At 46.8% G+C, this 23,000-nt stretch overlaps 1 protein-coding gene across 1 annotated transcript in view; it reads right to left on the bottom strand.

Annotated features, from left to right (window-relative positions):
* EHD3 (EH domain containing 3) overlaps positions 1-14,040 on the bottom strand; it is a 240,799-nt gene extending 226,759 nt beyond the window's left edge. The window contains exon 1 of the mRNA XM_078649864.1: positions 13,085-14,040. Coding sequence (XP_078505990.1) covers positions 13,085-13,311 — 227 coding nt within the window. The 5' untranslated portion in view covers positions 13,312-14,040. The remainder of the gene's footprint in view (positions 1-13,084) is intronic.
* Between the last annotated feature and the right edge of the window lie 8,960 nt (positions 14,041-23,000).

Here is a 23,000-nt window from a genome sequence, read left to right as displayed (position 1 = left end):
TCCCTGTTTGTCCCAATAACTGCCTCAACTTTTCCAACAATGTGCGACTCTTCCGAAAGTCCAATCCTGACAGGTAGCTGTACATAAAGTGTGAATGAAGGCTAGAAACTCTTTTGGTGTCGATTAAACTGCTAATTTAAACCGCTTTTGACCCGATTAAGGACAATGGAGAAATTATTACAAACATTTATTATATACATATTATATTCAATAGTGTCTAAAAGGTGTAGTATCCCTGGTGTCTTCTTTGCTATTAGCAGGGATGCATCCAACAAAATATTTAAAATCGAGGTCTCTTCTAAAACCATCAACTGCAGAGTAGAGCACCCTGGCACGCTCAGTGCATTCTATAAAATGCATAAACAGTGGTCCATCAAAGAGATTACCATTCAGGCTCATCCGAGCAATTAAGCAGTAGTTCACTGTAACCTCATCAGTCAGCTAATGTATCAGAACCAGATATCTAACCACTTCAAGATTCTGGTAACCCATCAATATCAATCCTAGACCTCATCAGCATTAAGTTTTCTTAGAGGATATTTTTTTAATTTCTTTATAGAGCTCGAAATAGGTTTTAAAAAAACACAACAATAAATGCATTTACTATGAATGTTCAACAGTTACACCATGTTAACTAAGACTTCCTACATGGCTTCTGTGGTTAGGGTGCAACTGGGTCATACAGCCTCCTATAACCAAATGAACCGTGGGTGGATTGAACAGCCTTTCAAGTCACAGGATCACCACAGAGGGCCTCCCTGGGCCTGGCACCTCCACAAGGCATGGTAAGACTGGAGAGCTCCACCATGTGGTGCCACCAAATTACTACAAAAGTCCTGAAATATGGCATTTTTCATTGCACAGGCACCACCCTAGGAAGCAAAATGCTTGAATTTTAAATATCCTTGCACTGTTCCGATCAATAAAGTGGTCAGCACCATTGTGTGCGGTTTAAACATCTGAAGCGACAGCCCTGGTTGGAGTAAAAGCTCTTTACAATAATGTTTTTCTATTTTTAACACATGAACAAAAAAAAGTGACATAAATATTCCTACAATAAACAAAAGTGTTTTTTTGTTTTTTAAACAAGTTCTGGTTAGAGCCAATGTGCCTTCAGCTTGCTGATGTAAAGGAATCACCGCACAGACCATGGAGATAATCCGAGTTTAAAAGTGTCATGTCAGGCCAGCATTCTTCTCCAGAGCCCAAAATACACAGTTTAACAATCTTTCGGGTCTTCCTGTACTCACACAAAGACTAGTGCAGGGTGGCGTGCAGCTGCTGCAGAAATAACTGCACGTGCAGGAAGGAGTTTTGCTCTTTTTCCATCGCATGTGCAATAGGCACTGCAAAGACACACTAAGGCAGAATGCACACCACGCCCAAGTGCAACCGTGAGCACGATATGTTTAGCCGCGAAACTCTTTGTTTTTCCAATAAAACCAATATCACTCCCCAAAAATATGTCAGGACTACGTGGTTGAATATTAGGGACAGGTTAAAGGCTGACATTGTTACCACGGAATATTTTCTTTTTTTATTTTATTTATAACACCGTGACCGTTATAATGTACATTGGAAAGGACGGCTCGAAATCCAATGCTGGGCCACTAACACTGGAAAGCGCAGGTGGCTGGACCGTCCCGGGAAGCAGCGTGGACCACGTGACCAGGCATTCCGCCTCGTCAGCCTGACGTGGGTCCACCGACGAGGACACTCCTTCGAGCCAGGCTGGAACTGTGGACACCGGCCAGCCAGGGAGTCATTTCCAGTGTGTGATCCGGCCCGGGGTGGGGAGGAGGGGTGGGGGCTCCTTCAGGGTGGGGGCTGGGATTGGGAGCCAGCTCTCTCAGAGAGAGTGAGTGCACTGCTGCAGTCTCAGGGAGTCTGCAATGCATTAATTACCACAGAGCGGAAGCGCCCTCACCAAACTGGGAATATACTCAGTCAGTGGTGGGGTTTCCAGCTCACTCCGTGATAAAGTCTCTCATTCAGCTACCGCCGTGTGGCTCACACCTCTCAAACGTTGGTAGCAGCTTGGCGGGTGAGACTCAATTTTAGCAGCAGACTCCAGATTTTGTTTAATACAAAGTACAAGAATCTTTTACGAGGCAGCGCTCGGTTTGAATCGTATATTTGGACCGCGCTGGATAAACACAGATTAAAGCGCGTGGCCTATTAAACATAGTGTTGATTTTACTCATGGGCTCTGGTGTGCGTCACCCTTCTCTCCCAAAAGTAAACTCACAATCAACTTGCTGTAGGAATATCGCTGGGCAGAATGGGTGAGCAGGTGCAAGACACCAAAGGCGGGTGAGTTGGGCAGTATGGGGGAGCCAACCCTCTTTTCCACCCTCCAAAAAAGTAGGTAGGGGGTGAGGTTAATTGGAGCATTTTCCAGAAGTATTTTTCAAATAGAAAGAGTAGAATGGATTAGTGACCGCAGACTGTACAAGCAGTTCTGAAAACTAGGCCCAGTCCACAGGATCAATATTTATGACGGGTAGCTAGCCGTGTGTGTGACCAGTAAACATTCAAAGCAAACATCTGTGCCACCGGAACAGCAGTGTCTAGGATTCAGCGGGCCCAAATGGACACAAACGCCCATAATTCCATTGCCAGTAGGAGGAATTAACTAGCACAATGTGGGTCTGCAGTTCAAGGGTATTCAGCAGGGAATGCAGTCTCCCCCCCCCCCCCCCCCCCCGGTCAGCAGCAACTGCTCAGAAAGAAGGCTGGAGATGGAGAACAGTGGGGCCCCTTGGTAGCCTCTGCCTTCCCGGGACCCATCCACATGCCTACAGGCTCGTACATTAACCCAGCCCTGTCTCTGCATGGTAGCATCTTCCAATCAGCACTGCCTCGGTCTGTACCTTCCTAGCAGTACCCGTCCTCACCTGCCTAGATTTGCCTGTACACTACTATACCTGCCTATCAGCAACCTTCAGTGACAGCCAGGACCCATCCACACATGACCATCAGCACCTGACTGTACCCTCCCATACTGTTTAACTGTGCCTGTAGCCATCTATATTGCACTATCAGCAACCAGCTGTGACTGCCCGGACGGGTCTATATACTGCCATCAGCACCTTTCTGTATCTGCACGTCAGGACGTGTATCTGCCTGTACCTGGTTGCACCTGCATGTATAAATGTACTAGCCTGTAAGTGCTGATCACCACCCTACTCTGTGCCTGTATCATCTGTCTGTGTCGCTTTACCGGCACCTGCTACACGGTACTTGCCTGTTTTTACACAATCCCTGCGCAGTGTGTCTAGACTCCGCTCGGCCAATCAGCAGATGTCCAACTGTTCCCGCCTCCCACCATGAGTCTTCACATAGCTGTATGTTAACGTACCTCTGTATCCGCTCATGTATTTTAGTACCTGCTAACTTCTACCAGTTTGTACTTGTCGGTACCAACTTGTCAAACTCAGAGGGCTGAGCAGTCTCTACCGGCCTACTAGCACTGACCCGCACCTGCCTAGCACTTGTTTTCCTACACCTGTTTGTGAAACACTGTGTGTAGATCTGCATCACCCAGCATATGCAGCTGTCTGTATATATGTGTCTGGCCACAACCCCTGCAGTGTGCCTATAAGTGTCTGTTTATGGGAGTGTGCAAGTCAGCCCTGGACTAAACCTGCTCTGCTCCGAACAGCTGACTACTGTTCATCACTCCATCTTTCTGCTCTGGACTTTTCTCAGCAAAAATACATTTCACAGGGCAGCAGTAAGTTAAGTGGTCATAGAGGAAGTGTATGTTCCTACTTTGATTGCGAGTGGAGTGTATTACAAGCTGCTCCCAATGCCTGTCGACAGGAGAGCTGTGAGTAGAGGGAACTCGCACAGCTGAGTAGATCACAGGTAAACCAGCGGATGAAGGGTGTAGTGTGCTGCTAGAGTTAAACACTGTCTGGCCAAATCAGTGTTAAATCCAAGGAACTAAAGCAAAGCCCTCTCAACAAGGAGAAAGCGACTCCGAGCACTACATGGAAGACCAGTCAGGTCTTATTGGTTAAATCCCAAAGTTATTCTTGTGATATGCGAAAGAAATCCTTCAGATGTTCATATCATTTTATTTTTCAACGTTGGTTGATTCACCAATCAAGTATTAGAATATTCGATATCATATCCTTGTTAATTTGAAACAGTTATTCAGTGATGTTAACACATCCGATGCATTTCGGGCACCGCCCTTCTTCAGGGGATTACTCTACAAAAACAATCCAAATAAATGATGTTCAAATACACAGTTCTCATAAATGCAATGCATACTCACTAGCGTGGTAGTTATATACATATGTGTAGATACACCTATACTCGAAAAAAACATGATTCAGAAAAAATCCCCAACGTAAGAATCACCAAAGAATCATATGTGAGGTCATAGATCCCTCTAGTAAACGGAAAACATAGGAAACATGAGTAGTTAAATCAAATAAAGCATTAAAAGAAAACCATCACCGAACCTGCGAACAAGCCTCTAAATCACTGGTGCACGAAGAAAGAATAATCCCGTGCTGCATGCGAATGCCCTAGCGGCATGGAGTACAAACAATGTGAATCACCGATATTGCACGAAGTTCTAACAGGGTGAGTATAGTGCGTATGGACATAAGTCCCGTCCAGAAGATGACGGGTTCCCCGTGGGGGTAACTTACTTGTGCTACGATATAATCGGTTCCGCGAGGGAAAGCATGAACCGGGAAAAGGCCGGCGTTGCAGACGGGTAGTCAATAGAGTGCAATGCGGAAGGGCATAGACATAAACAAAAGCCTACGAGACTAGAGATAGAAAGCGGACTTCCCGTTCAGACACCAAAAAGAGTGTAAACAGATAAACTACACCGTGAAATTCAGAACTCCTTAAAGAGGGCTAACCACTATCTAAGAGTCCTTATTAATCATATAATATACATGAAAAACATTAAAGTAAAAAGAAAAGTGGCTGTGTGTAAAAACAATGTGAATTCAACCAGAAGACATATATGCATTACAAATAACATAAAAATTCCATCCGGTCATTTAACCCATCGGGCACCATGGTGGACATGAAGCGGATCCAAAAGTTTTCACGTTTGAGCAATGTGTTTTTGTTATTGTGTGTCACTTTGACTTGTTCCAAAATCAAAAATTTCAATTGTGCCACACTGTGTCTGTATTCATGGAAGTGGTTAGCCACACTAGATTTTTGGTTGTGGGTGCGTATGTTACTTTTGTGTTCCAAAATTCGAACACGGATTTTGCGTTCAGCATGTCCAATGTAACATTTGCCACAAGGGCACTTCAACATGTAAATGACGTTGCCACTATTGCAAGTGGCGTTGACTCGCAATTTGATCGTGTGTCCTTTCATGGGATGGCGTGTGGTGTTGCCAGTAATGCAATTATTGCAATTGCTGCAATTATAGCAAGGTTTGAGTCCTGTGTAAGTGGACATAATCATGGTAGACTTCGGTTGATTAAGGATTTCCTTGACATTTCTGCCTCGAGTAAATGCAAACATGGGTGGTTGACTGAAAAGTCCATTGAAGTCTGGTTCCATTGCCAAGATGGGCCAATGTTTGCGAATGATATGTTGAAATTTGTTGGATATCATCGAGTGTTTGGAAACTACGACCATCCGGTCAGCATGTTTCTTAGGTTTCAGTTGCAGAAGATCATTCCTGCTGTTTTTTTCCGATCTTTCAATTGCTAGATCCAATATGGGGGTGGGATATCCCCGCGCTTTAAATCTTTCCAAAGTCATTTTCATTTGTTCCTTGCTCTCATTGTCATTGGAAACAATCCGTTTGATACGAAGCAATTGGGCATAGGGAAGATTATTTTTTAACCCTAGACGGTGGAAACTCGTGTAATGCAGGGTGGAATTCCTGTCGGTAGATTTTCGAAAGATCGTTGTATGCCACTCATCAAGTGTTCTCTGTGGATTTGTACATCCAGATAATGGACACATTTCTCACTGTATTCCCATGTAAACCGGATCCTTTCATTGAATGTATTCCATGTCTCGAGAAAAGACACAAGGTTGTCAACAGTTCCACTCCATAAAAGGAATATATCATCTATATACCGGAGAAACAGTTTTCCATGTTAATGCCAGCTATTATGACTCAAAATGTGGGTCTCTTCAAATGTTCTCATATATATGTTAGCGTAGCAAGGAGCTGCCGAATTTCCCATGGCGGTGCCATTGAGTTGGAGAATCCATTTGTCCAGGACAGTGAAATAACTATGGTAGAGGGTGAACATTGTCAGTTGCATGAGAAAGACTTTCAAGTCAGAATCCAAATCTGAAGAAGCTAGTACTTGTTCTATTGCATCTATGCCTCCATCATGGGGGATGGAGGTATATAGCGAACATACGTCCACCGTACACATGATGAGATCTGTGTTTCTCAATTCGTTCATGACTGGTTCTATTTTCAAGAGAAAGTCTGTAGTGTCACGAACATGTGACCTTGTTTCCAATACAAATGAAGAGGACGTGCTCCGAGGATTACGACCACACAGTACCTTTATGGCGCCACAAAGCCACAAAGCCACAAAATCATAGACTCCTTTGAGAATCTCATCAAACAGGAGATTCATAAATTACCTTTTCAACAACCTATGAAACATGGCAACCTGTCCAAGAAAGAAAGGAACATCTTGAAGAGACTGGCTGAGAACTCCAACATCACCTTTCAGAATGCCGATAAAGGCGGTGCATTAGTGATCATGGATACTACATTTTACGAACAACAGATTGAAGCACATATCAGTGACACTAACACGTACGACTTGTTAGAGGGGGATCCCACCTTGGAGTTTGCCAAAAAATTGACGCTGTTAATCAATGAAACGTTTGAGAATGGTACCATCAATGACAAGACTAGAAGATTCTTAACACCCATGAATCCCAAACCTCCTGTACTTTATATGTTGCCGAAGATGCACAAGCACCCGACCAAGCCTCCCTTTCGTCCCATTGTATCCACCAGAGGCAGCATTCATCAGAACACAGGGAAATTTCTGGATAGATATCTACAACCATTTGTATTGGAAACAAGGTCACATGTTCGTGACACTACAGACTTTCTCTTGAAAATAGAACCAGTCATGAACGAATTGAGAAACACAGATCTCATCATGTGTACGGTGGACGTATGTTCGCTATATACCTCCATCCCCCATGATGGAGGCATAGATGCAATAGAACAAGTACTAGCTTCTTCAGATTTGGATTCTGACTTGAAAGTCTTTCTCATGCAACTGACAATGTTCACCCTCTACCATAGTTATTTCACTGTCCTGGACAAATGGATTCTCCAACTCAATGGCACCGCCATGGGAAATTCGGCAGCTCCTTGCTACGCTAACATATATATGAGAACATTTGAAGAGACCCACATTTTGAGTCATAATAGCTGGCATCAACATGGAAAACTGTTTCTCCGGTATATAGAGGATATATTCCTTTTATGGAGTGGAACTGTTGACAACCTTGTGTCTTTTCTCGAGACATGGAATACATTCAATGAAAGGATCCGGTTTACATGGGAATACAGTGAGAAATGTGTCCATTATCTGGATGTAGAAATCCACAGAGAACTTGATGAGTGGCATACAACTATCTTTCGAAAATCTACCGACAGGAATTCCACCCTGCATTACACGAGTTTCCACCGTCTAGGGTTAAAAAATAATCTTCCCTATGCCCAATTGCTTCGTATCAAACGGATTGTTTCCAATGACAATGAGAGCAAGGAACAAATGAAAATGACTTTGGAAAGATTTAAAGCGCGGGGATATCCCACCCCCATATTGGATCTAGCAATTGAAAGAACGGAAAAAAACAGCAGGAATGATCTTCTGCAACTGAAACCTAAGAAACATGCTGACCGGATGGTCGTAGTTTCCAAACACTCGATGATATCCAACAAATTTCAACATATCATTCGCAAACATTGGCCCATCTTGGCAATGGAGCCAGACTTCAATGGACTTTTCAGTCAACCACCCATGTTTGCATTTACTCGAGGCAGAAATGTCAAGGAAATCCTTAATCAACCGAAGTCTACCATGATTATGTCCACTTACACAGGACTCAAACCTTGCTATAATTGCAGCAATTGCAATAATTGCATTACTGGCAACACCACACGCCATCCCATGAAAGGACACACGATCAAATTACGAGTCAACGCCACTTGCAATAGTGGCAACGTCATTTACATGTTGAAGTGCCCTTGTGGCAAATGTTACATTGGACATGCTGAACGCAAAATCCGTGTTCGAATTTTGGAACACAAAAGTAACATACGCACCCACAACCAAAAATCTAGTGTGGCTAACCACTTCCATGAATACAGACACAGTGTGGCACAATTGAAATTTTTGATTTTGGAACAAGTCAAAGTGACACACAACAACAAAAACACATTGCTCAAACGTGAAAACTTTTGGATCCGATTCTTGTCCACCATGGTGCCCGATGGGTTAAATGACCGGATGGAATTTTTATATTATTTGTAATGCATATATGTCTTCTGGTTGAATTCACATTGTTTTTACACACAGCCTCTTTTCTTTTTACTTTAATGTTTTTCATGTATATTATATGATTAATAAGGACTCTTAGATAGTGGTTAGCCCTCTTTAAGGAGTTCTGAATTTCACGGTGTAGTTTATCTGTTTACACTCTTTTTGGTGTCTGAACGGGAAGTCCGCTTTCTATCTCTAGTCTCGTAGGCTTTTGTTTATGTCTATGCCCTTCCGCATTGCACTCTATTGACTACCCGTCTGCAACGCCGGCCTTTTCCCGGTTCATGCTTTCCCTCGCGGAACCGATTATATCGTAGCACAAGTAAGTTACCCCCACGGGGAACCCGTCATCTTCTGGGCGGGACTTATGTCCATACGCACTATACTCACCCTGTCAGAACTTCATGCAATATCGGTGATTCACATTGTTTGTACTCCATGCCGCTAGGGCATTCGCATGCAGCACGGGATTATTCTTTCTTCGTGCACCAGTGATTTAGAGGCTTGTTCACAGGTTCGGTGATGGTTTTCTTGTAATGCTTTATTCGATTTAACTACTCATGTTTCCTATGTTTTCCGTTTACTAGAGGGATCTATGACCTCACATATGATTCTTTGGTGATTCTTACGTTGGGGATTTTTTCTGAATCATGTTTTTTTCGAGTATGGGTGTATCTACACATATGTATATAACTACCACGCTAGTGAGTATGCATTGCATTTATGAGAACTGTGTATTTGAACATCATTTATTTGGATTGTTTTTGTAGAGTAATCCCCTGAAGAAGGGCGGTGCCGAAATGCATCGGGATGTGTTAACATCACTGAATAACTGTTTCAAATTAACAAGGATATGATATCGAATATTCTAATACTTGATTGGTGAATCAACCAACGTTGAAAAATAAAAGGATATGAACATCTGAAGGATTTCTTTCGCATATCACAAGAATAACTTTGGGATTTAACCAATAAGACCTGACTGGTCTTCCATGTAGTGCTCGGAGTCGCTTTCTCCTTGTTGACATGAGAGCTGCATCAGCCACAACCATCTAGAGATTTGTCCAGGAGCACATGTAAATTAAATTAAATGTAGTGCTCATCCCCGAAGGGGTCTCAAGGCGCTGTACACATACCGCTGTGGAACCCTTCCTGGCCTTTCCCTGTGAAGTGCCCACTCCTGGGCACCCCCAAGGTGAAGCCAGGCATCCGAGCGTTGTTGGGGCCGTTGTGGAGATTAAGCAAGCTATTGCCCAGAGTTGCAGAGTGGGACCCATGCTTAGAATAGACACCGAGGCGAGAATTATGAGGACCTGGGAAATTGAGCCCAAGACCCGCTGAGGCGGGAATTGAACCCTGGTCCGGGCCAGACCTCTGCATCAGGGTCTGCCGCGCTAACCTTTGAGCCGGTATACACCCGTTACAACGCATCTTTTACTCCGCACTACCATTACAACGCGACTTTTACTCCGCATACCATTACAACGCATTGCGCTGGGGGGCGCTCTAGGATAGGGAATAAGTATAATTTACTATCCAACACCTTCCCTAGGGTCCACGGGGACTGGAGTTAGAATAGTAAATTATACTTACCACTATCCAGCACCCCAAAGCGCTATGCGTTGTAATGGTATGCGTTGTAAAAGTCGCGTTGTAACGGTATGCGGAGTAAAAGTATGCGGAGTAACATGGTACATCCCTTTGAGCCACACTGCTCCACAATGTACGAGTACAAAAACTAGGATTAACCACCAAGTACCGTTGGTTCAAGCCACAACCTACTCACCAGAGCCAGACATATGTATGCAAGTAGATGCGAGTAGGAAGGCAAGCAAGCAGACAAGCAACAGGGCATGAGCGTGGAGTGTTATTGGAGCCGGGAACTGGAACATTCCTTCCCACTAAAGGGGAGGTCCAGACCTTATCGCCATGGCAACAGCGTAATTCCCTTAATCAGACTGAGTTGGAAGAAGCACACACCTATGGGAACTCCTTTAATATGTTAACGTTTAGTGCTAATCAGCATTGACAATAGCGGAGGCTTGCACAGGCAGGTTAGCATAGGAAGCCCATCCTTGGATGCAAGCTGGAAGAGCAGAAAGCTGGGCTGACTAGTTTAGTCCTGCTCCTTTGGTACACACATGCCCCCCTGACCTTAGCAGAGCAGCAGAAACACGAACTGTTCAAGTCAAACTAAGATAAGTGGCAATCCTCAGTGCAGAGATGTAGGCCCTGGTAACAATTCTAGTAGCAAATAGTTTCTGATGGATCCTATGGGTGGATGTTTGAAATTAAAAAGAAATGCTTGAATCAGATTCCAATTGAATCATTGTTGTTTATGGATTTGATGGCATATTTTTAACTAGGAGAACTTCCATTGCTTCTTTCTGCCCACCCAATGTAGTCATGGGCCTAAAAAACAATATGTTGCAAGTGGTGGTGATCAGAACCATCGGCCATGGATTCCTTCCTACGAATAGTGGCGGTAAAGTTAAACCTGATCACTTTGGGTGGTCTGCACAAAACTATGGTCAATCGACGATGAACACTGGACAGAGCTGTAGAGGTTAAAGTTGACTGATGGGGAGATGTCTGTGAATCTCCCTTACACAACCTGCACCCAATTACTGTACCATTGTACCTCGTACTACTGTCAAGACATGCTCCCAAAAAGCGGTCCATGGCACCTTTCAGTGCCGTGTCACCCTTATGTGAGGTTTTTTCAAAAAGAATCTTCCTGGGCATAAGCATAAGGCCACGCGTGAATGCACTCCTATGAAAAGCCATTGGGAACCTGAGTTTTATTACTTCAGGCTATGACCACCACCCAGACCACATCCTACTCTTTCCTGAAGGATGGATGTAAACAGTATCTGGAACCTATCGTCTGGTCTGAACTGACTCCTGCAGAGACATGGCAGGCTATTTCCTCGCTAACTCAACCAACACCTTCACATTACATGGACTACATCATGGCTAACAGGCTTCCATGGCAAGGGCTTTAGAGTATTCAACAAGGCAGTGTTACAACCTTTCTCAGGGAAGAATACTGATCTGTTCAAGTTTTTAGTTCTGGAAAGTTCAGGAGATAGTTCTTGAATTTAAAAAAAAGTGTAAAAACATCTATACTGTCTCACAAATGGCAATTCTGACAGCGTGTTTAATGATCATTCAGAAATAGTTTCAACAGCTCTGAAATAGTCATGAACTGATTTATTTTATATTTTGCGTATGAGATTTATATTTCGAAGGGGGAATATTGCCCAGCCTCGTCATAGAAATACCAGTGATGTTAGACAAACAGTGGCCCGGTAGCAACCATATGTCACAGACAAACAGTCCCCAATGATAAGCCAGGATATACCCAATTTCGGAATCTTAGATCCTAAATACTGCTCAGTTGTCACTCTGAGCAAACAAAACCTCCATACAGCACCCTTAAATACTAATACCTCCCTTTGCAAGCATGACTGGCGATGAATGTACCAACATAGGCCCTGCTTATAGCCGCCCAGCCTCGCCCATCCGTCCCTAATCCAGTGTCTCATGCAGCTGCCTTCAAACAGAGGGTGAGACACTTGGTGCCAAGAAAGGAGGTTGAAGGAAGCACAAAACTCTTGCAAACGAACTAATCTGGCATAATAATTGGGTTATCGCTGATCAGAAGAACTTCAAGCAGGAAATATTCAGGCAGAAAGCACATCACCTCATACCTCATCGAAAAACATGGCCCAAAACTGTCAAACTTGCAAGAAAGTATCTCAACATTCAATTACTATTTCATTAATTTCGGTCCATGGATCTACAGCACAATATTCAACCTGCGAAAGAGCAAACCTGGAACTGTATAAACCATGTGGCTGTCTTGTAGTCATAATGGTAGGTCATTACCATCTCAAATCCGCACATATAAACACAGCTTATTTTGTACTCTACTTTTCAAAAACTGTTTAGGTCAGAATGCTCCCAACAGCATGTACAGTACGAGTATGCCAATTGGGACTAGTTGGTCCTCTATAAAACTTCAAGAATTAATCATTTTCCGTCATGTATACAATTAATATTTACTCCACTATCCACTCAGTCTTTCATAATTAAAAAAAAAAACAAGTACAAGCTCAATAAATAAAGATTTAAATACTGAGAGACGACTGGAGAAAAACACTCGCACTAACATTCAAAAGCAGCCGCACTAGTGGTGGTTTGGGACCAAAATTCAGGTATTTCAGCATCTACTGATTTGCTCTGTAGAAGTACCGATAGCTGGAACAGGAATGAAAAAAGTAAATAAGTTTTAAGCTAGATATAAGCGATATACATAAAAAAAATAGACAGAACCTTGACAAAAGTGAAAGAGGGGTTTTCGTAGACAATAAAATGCGTACTTTTATCCCACAAACAACGATGCACTGCTAACTTAGGTTTTAGCAATGAATGAAAGCACAGGAAGTCAGAGGAGACCAAACGAGGTTTCTTCAGAAGGGCTGGCCTATGCTAAAATCAAGGGACTTTATTCAGAAAAATAAAAACAGAACTGTGAACCGGCATATTACCTGATGAAGGTGGTCTTTCCGGTCGAGTACTGCCCCACCAGCAAAATCATTGGCTTGTTATCAAAATCAGCATCTTCCAGCGCCGGGGAGTGAAACTCGTGGAATTTGTAATATTCTTCCAGCGGGAGCAGCTTGGTTTTGTAGAGTTTCTTGAGGCCATCGCTGACAGTCTGAAAGACCTCGGGGTCTTTCCTCCGTTTGTCATCGGTGCCCAGCCAGCTGAACATGTCGGAGCCTCGGGTGTGGGCCGGCAGGGTGACGAAGGATTGTTATCTGGCAAGAATCTCGAGTTAGCGCTGCGGTCCTGTAGACAGCCTGTAGTTTCCTTGCAGCAAGCAAAGGGAGGTTATTTTGTTTAATTACTACAAACAGAAATAGGTTTGTCCGTTAACTAGGCAAGACTGGGCACACAACGTGCATTAACAATAATGCACAAATATTGTGTATATGGAAAGAATTCGTACACGTCCCAGACGATTGCAATGCACAATCCGTTATTTACCTAGAGAGGCGTTTGAATATTTACTGATCACCCTTCTGCAGGATCTAGGATACGATGTGGCCAATCCACGCCCGCTGAGAAATTAAATCCTCCGAAATACAATGCGCAAAATAAACGTACAGTAGTGTACGTGTTCTTTCCAGGCGTGCGAGGCTTGTCTGGAGCTCCCAGTCCGAGCGGATGCGACTGTTCCCGCTGCCTGTCTGCACGATGCCCCGGTGGAGGTGAACCTCAACCCCCAGCTGTTGCTTTTAAATGCCAATCCTGCAGGAAGCAGCTCGGAGCGGAAGTTGCCCTTCTCCGGGCAGCGCCCCCTTCAGCAGCGCCGGTCAGAAGCACCGTAGGGCGGGGACATATTGCCTGGTGATCTCAGCGGAAGTTGCCCTTCTCCTGGCAGACCCCTCTCATGAGTTGGAAGCCGGTGAAGCCTGAAAGGGCGGAGCCATGAAGACTTAGGGAGGGGAAAAGGGACGATCCATCCCAGGATTTCACAAACCCTGAAGGGTGGGGAATTCCGACTCTGCAACACCAAGGATGGGAATCTGTCAGAGCAAGGTTTCCCAGAAAAAGATATGCAAAGAACAGCGACATCTGGCGAAGGACAGCAGCATCTCCTGGAGAATGCTTACCATAAGTTTGTGCCGCCTTCCTTTGACTGAGATTCCTTTCCAACGCAGGATAGTGTATTCTGAAACTAATGACAAAATCATTCAAACTAATATGACTCCGTTAATGACTGCAAGCGGTATTTAGCCAGTTTTCAGATGCTTTTTGCAGATGTCAATTTAAATACAATAGTGCTGTAACTGTAAATGCAATTCCAGTTGTTCAAGTAAACTCTGAGCCAACATTCCAAATAGATGACATTCAGGAGCAATGCATCACACATAGTACGAGTAATGTACTTTTTCGGAACAGAGGGTAAAAACTGAAGAAACGAAATTAGTCTTCATAAGGATATGAATATATTTTATTTCGTATTTGGTTAAATTTTTTTGAAAAAAACAGTTTGGAACATGCACACTTATGCTGAATTGTAGTCCTAATGCTGCTTCCCGGTCGCCCTACATGTACAGAGGGCCACTGAAATTGAGTTGTCTGTCTCCATTAGAGAGCAAATTGGAGGTCATAGTTTCCTTAATGAGCCACCTGGACTCTTCATAGGTGACCCCTGACCCGTATGTCATCGCACCGCTTCCTCTGGGCGGTGTGGTGCACCAGGGTACACCCCGGGGGCCTCGCTGGTCAGCCTAACATCAGACACTAGCAGGCCTATGTCAGGGGAGACTTGGAGGCCTATGTGCGGCAACGCAGAACACAGAGAACACTTCCACACAGATACTCGGTCCGTGCCGTCAGCCACGTGCACTGACGTCACCCTTTATTAAATACTCCTTGGTTCGCGCCCGGCCCAGGGAGGTGCATACAAACATTGTATTGTAGCAGCCGGGTGGCTCACCACATTCAATCCAAACTGGCAACTTGACAAAAAAACAAAATGTCCACACAACCACGGCCAGTCGCTAGGGCCACATCAGGGCTTCATCACCTCCTCTGGCATCAGGCAACAACTGGACACATAGTTGCTCCGAGGAGCCTTACCACACGAAGTCCGGTAGCCTGGTGCTCGGTACAGGGTTGTCACGGAACTCATAACAGTGGGGCTGGCTCCGACTCTCACCACCCTCTGCACCTTCCTGAGAGTTCCCCTCTCCGCTCCCTGTTTCACTCGGTTCTTCTTCTCCGCCAGGTCTCTCTGGCGTAGCTCTCCCGGGCTGATCTTCTCCTACCGTCCCATCAATGACTTCCTCCCCCCAGGGATCTCCGGCTGGTTCCATCACAGCTGCGCTGGGCCTTGGTACTTTCTTAAACCAGGAGACATTGCGGGCTACGTGTTGGTGTCCTTTCTCGGCCACTACCAGAGTTCCTTGTACCCGCACAACTCTCCATGGTTCAGGCTCGAATGGCGTGCGAAACTTGGACCCGGGGTAACGGTCCTCCCCCACTACAAAGTCACCAACTTGAATGTCGGCCTGCCTGGCCCCTCTTTTCTGGCTAGCCTGGTCATTGTTGTTCTTGCGGCGGGCCTGGGACATTTCTATGTCGATTACCGCTGGAGTCCATGCTTCACTGTTGGGTATGCCATCCCGTACCGCTCTTTTCAGTACAAGATCGTGAGGGGCACACTTTGTCGTACAATGGGGTTCGTAGGAACTGATGCAGACAGGTTTCCATGTTGACACCTAGGGCTACCCCAATTCGTAGCGCCTTGTTTAAAGTTCTCATGAATCTTTCGACATCTCCATTCGCCTGTGGCCACTGCGGTGTGATTTTCCGGTGTTTGATGCCATGTTGTTCAAGGAAGTTTTGAAACTCCTGCCCTTGGAACGGCGGACTATTGTCCGTACGGATTTCGGTCGGCAGTCCCAACAGAGCTGGCTGCAGACACTCAAACGCCGTCGAAGCCACCACCTCTACCACAGGGAACTATGAATGACTGTCAACCAACACAGCCATTTGCCGGCCATCGGGGAAACTTCCAGAGTCCAAACTCACTCTTTCCCAGGGTGACAGGCTGGGTCCTTGGGTGATGGCAGGAGCTTCCGGAGGATCCGCCCCCGTTATGAGACAAACATGGCACCACCAGACCCTATCTTCCACCATCCGGTCCACGCGCGGAAACCAGACCTTGGTCCGCAGACGAGCCTTGGTCTTTTCCACTCCCTCGTGTCCCTGGTGTGCGAGATCGATCGTGCCGGTTTTACGTTCCGTGATCCCCGCAGGATTATTCCATTCTCCGCCGCACTCAGTTCACTCCGACATCTCCACATGCTTTCCGAGTACTCCTTTCCTCTGTGGATCTTCGCTCATTTCCACTCAGAAGCCACTTCCACTTGTGATCTTGCAGCGTTCGGGCCACCATCTGGAGGCATTCATCCTCGGCGGATGCGCTGTGGATGTCTTCCATCAATAACGCTTGCGGACGAGCCTCCTCCAGCAGCTGCCTCACATATATTTCGGCCCCTTCATCTACTGCGTGCCCTTGCCCTCCACTGGGAGCCACTGGGTGATGCGACAGGTAATCCGCCGGATTGCTAGCTCCGGGACGATACACCACCTCAAACTGATACTGTTGAATCTGGACCGCCCACCTTTCTATGAGTGGTGGACCACTTCTGGCTGTTCCAGAAAAAAGGGGTACTAGTGGCTTGTGGTCAGTCACAATGGTAAAACGATTCCCACAGAGATATATATGAAAGTGTTGGGACGACCACCGGATGGTCAGAGCTTCTCTCTTGATCTGTGCATACCTTGTCTCCACCGCCGTGAGTGATCGACTGGCGTAGGTAATGGGCACCCACTCGTCCTGGTCCAACCTTTGGAGTAGCACAGCCCCCTGCCCCATGGGACTGGCATCCACTATCAGCTCTGTGGCCGCTCCAGGCTGGAAATATGCCACATTGGCCCCTTTGAGTAGTGCCTTTTTCACATCAGCAAACGCCTGTGCCTCTTTGTCTGAACATCTCCAGGTCGTGTTTTACTTAGTTAATTGACGTAATGGTTCCGACAGGGTAGCCAGTCGCAGGATGAATCGGCCGCAGTAGTTGGCCATCCCCAGAAAACTCCTCACTTCTGACGGCGTCTGAGGGATGGCCGCAGATCCGATGGCTTCTACCTTACCAGGATCAACCTGTAACCTTCTTGCCGAGAACCTGTATCCAGTGAACTCTACCTCTGTGGCATAGAACTCACACTTCTTTTGGTGCAACGTGAGGCCTTGTTCCACCAGCCGCTTCAGTGTAGCTCTCAACCTGACATGGTGTTCCTCTAGTGACTTCGAAAAATCAAGATATCATCGCTTACATTAATGACTCCTACCAGGCCAGACAGCGCTTCTTTTACAGCCTCCTGAAATACCTCAGCGGCCGAGGACACCCCAAAGCTTAGTCGCTTGAAATGACGCAGTGTCACATGAGTTGAGAATGTTGTGATGTATCGGCTTTCTTCTGCCAACATCAGCTGATGGTAACCTGAGTTCAGGTCTACCTTTGAAAACCACTGTGCTCCATTGAGGTCCGTCACAATTTAATCAATCGTGGGAGTGATATGCCTCTTCCGGCAAATGGCCTTGTTTGGCATCCGCATGTCCACGTACAGCCTGATGGCCCCGGGCTGCTTCAGCTTGGGCGCTATCACCAAGGGGGACACCCACAGTGTGGGGCTCAACACCTTCTCAATAACTCCTTCTCACTCCAAGTGATCCAGCTCAGCCTCTACCACCAGTCTGAGGTGAAAAGGCACCCTCCGGTGCCGCAGTGCGACAGGCTGGACTGACTCATCAATGTGCAGCTGGACCTCTACCCCTTTTAAACATCCGAGCCCCCAAAACAGCTTGGGAAATTCTTCTAGAATTTGACCCGCCTGTGATTGACGTATGTGCTTTGCAAATGTAACCAGTCCCAGATCTTCGGTGGTATGGCAGCTCAAGAGTGATCCAGCCCTATCACAAGTAACATAGAACCGGGTGGCTGTGATTCTGTCTTTGTATTTCACCTCCGCATCCACTACTCCTTGTAGCGGAATCAGTGTATCACCTCCTGTGTCAGAATCCTTGGCATCAGTCGGGGTCTTGGCTTGAACTGCCTGTACTGATCCACATCCAGTATGTTAATCGAGGCTCCGGTATCGATTAATGCCCTTATGCAGGAATCACTAATCCACACTTGGCACGTAGGGGGTGGTCTTTTGGCAATGTTTATCCCCCAGACATGGGATATCACAAACACATTGTCCTCCTCTTCTTCTGTTGTTTACGACTGCGGCTCCCCACTGTCTGGCCCCTCCTCTTCCTGTACTTTCATTGCTGACTTCGTGGGTCTCGATTCGTGAGGTCTACTTCCGACCTGTGACCTCCCACTATGACATACCTTTGCAAAGTGTCCATACTTGTCACACTTCATGCACTATCATCATTGTGCGGGACACACCCTCAGTGCATGCACTCCCATGCCGCAGTTTCGGCACTCTCACCTCCGACGCCTCTCTTCCGGTTAGGCCTCCTTTCCGGCCCCTCGGCCATATGCCTTCTTTAGCACCTCGACCTGTTCTTCCTTGATCGGCATAGGGAACACTGATTGTCCCCCAGCTGGTTTCTTAGCAAGCGCCATTTCCATTTCACCTGCTCGTGCATCGGCCAGTTCACGGGACCTTCCCAGTAGCAGTATTTCCTCTAACATGATCCCTGGTTGGCAGAGGATCAGCTTGCGCATTTCTGCTGACTTGCAGTTCGCAATTAGCTGGGCTCTCGTCTCGAAGGCTCGATCGACCCCACTACAAGTGCTGACCAGTATTCTTAACCTGGTATAGTACATGTCGATCGATTCTTCCTTCCGCTGTTTGGCTTGGCGCAATCAGGGTTTACTTGCGGGTCGAAGTAGCGATTTAAGGCCTGTACCGCCTTGTCATAGTCTCTACTATCTCCAGTGTCAGGCAGGTCCTGGAACAGTTCATAAACTTCATCACCACCCATCAGCAACATTAACGACCTCTTCACCGTGTTGTCTGTCTCTCGGGTAGCAACAAAGTAGTTCTCCAACTGCCCCAGCCACTTCTTCCATCGCGGCGCCGCCGTCGCCGGATCTGCCAACTGACTAAACTTGGGCAGGTTCTTCCCCGGTGCACGGCTCAGCTGCCCTCCCGCGGCCACGGCAACAGCTGTCCTTTCCGGTGAATCTGGCATGGCTGCCCTGATTCACCCCCCGCCTCCTGTTCCGCTTGGTGTGAGCTCTTCGCTCACCATGCTGCAATCGCTCAATCGCCTCCCAGGCCAACCCCCGCACTGGCTACGTGTTTGCTCGCAGAGTCTGGATCCCACCCTCGTCGCCAATGTGGTGCCCCATGGTACACCCCGGGGGCCTCGCTGGTCAGCCTAACACCAGACACTGGCAGGCCTATGTCCGGGGAGACTTGGATGCCTATGTGCGACAACACAGCACACAGAGAACACTTCCACACAGATACTCAGTCCGTACCGTCAGCCACGTGCGCTGACGTCACCCTTTATTAAATACTCCCTGGTCTGCGCCCGGCCCAGGGAGGTGCATGCAAACATTGTATTGTAGCAGCCAGGTGGCTCACCACATCCGGGGGTGGCCAGAGGTTATAAATAAATGGGTCTTAGACCGCAAGGGGTCTTTGCCTGACTGCAAATGCAAGGCATGGTTCACTGTGTCAGAGTTAGTGTCTGCAGGGCGGCAAGTGTGCAGTACTAACTAGTCCTCCACCACATTGGCGACGAGGAATTACCCATGCAGACCCCAGAGCTCGGAGGCTGTATCGAGGAGCAGAGGAGGTGCTCCCATAACGGAGGCTGACTGCGCGGTCAATCACCGCTGATGCCGTAGCTCCGCCCAGGAGCAAGGTGCATAGACAGCATGATGTAGGGCACACCGCGGTTACTACACTGCTGTGTAAGGCTGCTGTTGTTTCGTGACATGTTGAGAGCCCAATGCTTACCTATGCCCTGATGGGGGTTTGGCAGTGCACTTGTTGGAGCAGAAGGCAGCGCTCCTCAGAGGAGGTTATCAGCCGATCCATGCGGCCTGCAGTGGGGACGGCCACACCCCCGCTGACAAAAGCGACCTGCCAAGGCAGGGCTGGTGTGAAGCAGCCTGCGGCAGCATTGACCACACCCCGATTGCCGCTGGACCTGAGTGGCATGTGTGACTGCCCCACTCGATCGACAAGCACCAGGATTGGCCCAAGGGGAAACAGTGAGTTATGTAGACCACGCTACTACTGTGAACTTGACCAATGACATTGGGGATAATAGTGGCATAGTTTATACAGTAGGCTGTGTAGGCCACAAAGTGCCAGGACGTACTTGAGAAGACATCCAGTGTGGCTAGGTACCACGGCATATGATGGAAAATGCGGCACCCCTGCAGGGGCCCCAGCAACTACAGACCCCACAACAGAACACGCTAGTGGGCATAACACAGCCATTTAGTGAATTGGACACCGAGCCACTGCCGCACCCTGATGGAAAACATGGATGGGGAGGCTGGACAATTATTTTATTGCCAGCCAAGAGACTGAAGGCGCAGTCAAACTCTTGCTGCTACTCCACTACGCTAGTGAAGAGATTTTTAAGTTATTTGAACAGCCCTAAATGCACGTTTTGACCCAAAACTAAATCCAGATTTTGAAAGATTCAAACCTTGCCAGGCTTGCCAGGGTGAGGGTGAGTCCATTAACACCTTCTGGGCACACCTCTGCAAGCTAGCCATAACATGCAGGGTAGATGATCAGCCTAAATAAATGAGAGCACAGATCCTTCAAGGGTACCGGAACAAGACTCTCAGATGCCTCATGTTACAGCAACCAATTATTAGCTTGGATGATATCCTAATCATGGCCAGATCTTGTGACTTGTCCACTGCAAGAGCTACAAAGATGGACATTGTGATTACCCAAACACCAGTTAAACCCCCCAATGTGAAACTAGAACGTGCACATGCCGTGTGCAAGAAAACAGAAGCGTCCAAATATTGTGGCCAGTAGGAACACTCCCTGGATAACTGCCCGGCACAAGGGCATACCTGCTTGTACTGTGGAAAGATCAACCACTCGTGAAAGTGTATTGCAGTGGTCTGAGAGGATGGAGAAGCTGCGGCAGGCGGATTACGCCGAAGGCTGTATGGCAGCTGTCCCTGAACAACTGGGAGCATCACGATACATTCAAACACTCACAGTTGGGCGAACGATGGCAGGAAGTCATCGGAGGGAGAAGAAGAAGTCTTCTTCTTCTCGTTTGAAGGCGACCATAAGTGACACAGAAAACTGCAGCCCACACGTTGAGATCGTTGGGTCTGAAGTCAAAGCCTTTATCAATTCAAAGGCATAATGATGGCATCACACCACAGGGCCACAAGCAAACGGAGAAGTTAAACGCTTTATGCGGACCCTAAATAAGTCTCTCTGGATTTTTATGGTCGAAGGGGTCAGCCCGGAGATCAGCCTTGAAAGATTTCTGTGTGAATAGCGAGGAACTTAACACTGCGCCACTCAGTGACCCCATGGTCTCTGATGCTAAAGGGGGGCTTGGAGAGCCTCGATCCCAGTTAACCGGGAGTGCAATCCAGAGTATGGTCCTGTGGGTACACATGCACGTTGCATGCAGAACAAAACAACGGCAAGCCTCAGGAGGCGAGCCACGCTGTGACCGCTGGTTCAGGGAGACAGAGTAATTCTTAACAATCAAAGACCTGGATGGAGATTCAGGACACCGTTCAAAGCTGGAGTGTGGACAGTGCTGAGTGTTAATGGCACCATGGTAACAGCACGAAGGGTGGTGAAACTGTGAGTCAAAATGTGTCATGGTTCCGGAAGGTATTTGTATTTGTATTTGTATTTGTATAGCGCAACCTTCATCCCAAAGGACATCACGGAGCTAAGATAAAGCAAAGTGCATATTAATATAGGAGTGTAGTATTCAACTCAACTGGTTAATAGATGGGAAATAGGTGAGTCTTTAGCTTTTTCCTAAATGTTAGGTAGTCTTCCGTCATGCGAAGTTCCGATGGGAGTTTGTTCCAGGTAACCGCTGCCAATTTTGAGAATGAGCGGTCACCCATCCTGACTTTAGTCGTACGCTTTACTATGGCCAGTGCCTGATAATGGGATCTTAGGTTGCGGGAGGGTATATAAAAATCTATTTTTCCCTGTCGGATTCGTGGGCCAGTTTTGTATAGCGTTCTGTGTGCCTAGCACAAGAGCTTAAAAATGGCTCTTTGGCGTACTGGTAACCAGCGTAACTCCTTCATACAGAAGGAGGCTGAACTGTATTTGCTCTTATTACATATCAGTTTAGCAGCGGCATTTTGGACCACTTGGAGTCTGGTGAAAAGATAGTCCGCCATGCCAACATACAGTGCATTTCCGTAGTCCAGCCTACTCACAAGAAGTGTCTGTGTTATCGTTTTCCTGCAGTTTAGGGGGATCCAGGGAAAAAGTAGTCTGAAAAGTTTTAGTGTGTCGAAACATTTCCCGCACAATAGTGCCCAGACGCCCACGGGCAGTAGTGCGTTATAAATTCACAAATCAAATCAGACGGTAAGGGCTGGAGGAAGACACGTCTACAAGGGTAGATGGCCTCCCTGATGCAGAGGAATTCATAAGCCAATCCCAGAACAGAGGAACCTGGGTCCAGGGAATGAGGCAATGGACAGACCCAAAGAGATCAGGACAGTGAAGGGGGTTATGGCTGCTCATGTCATCCGCGATATAATCCAAGACCAAACCCAAAGTTTCATGGCTTTGTGAGCCGTGTCCAAGGATGTGTTTCAGAGTCAAGTTGGAAAGGGAAGTAATGAGCCAGCTGGACTCCACATAGGTGTGTTCTGCCCCAGATGT

This window comes from Lissotriton helveticus, chromosome 6 (assembly GCF_964261635.1).
Source record: "Lissotriton helveticus chromosome 6, aLisHel1.1, whole genome shotgun sequence".
Lineage (NCBI taxonomy): Eukaryota > Metazoa > Chordata > Amphibia > Caudata > Salamandridae > Lissotriton > Lissotriton helveticus.
Note: the sequence above shows the minus strand (reverse complement) of the source record. Positions and strands in the feature narration are given on the sequence as shown.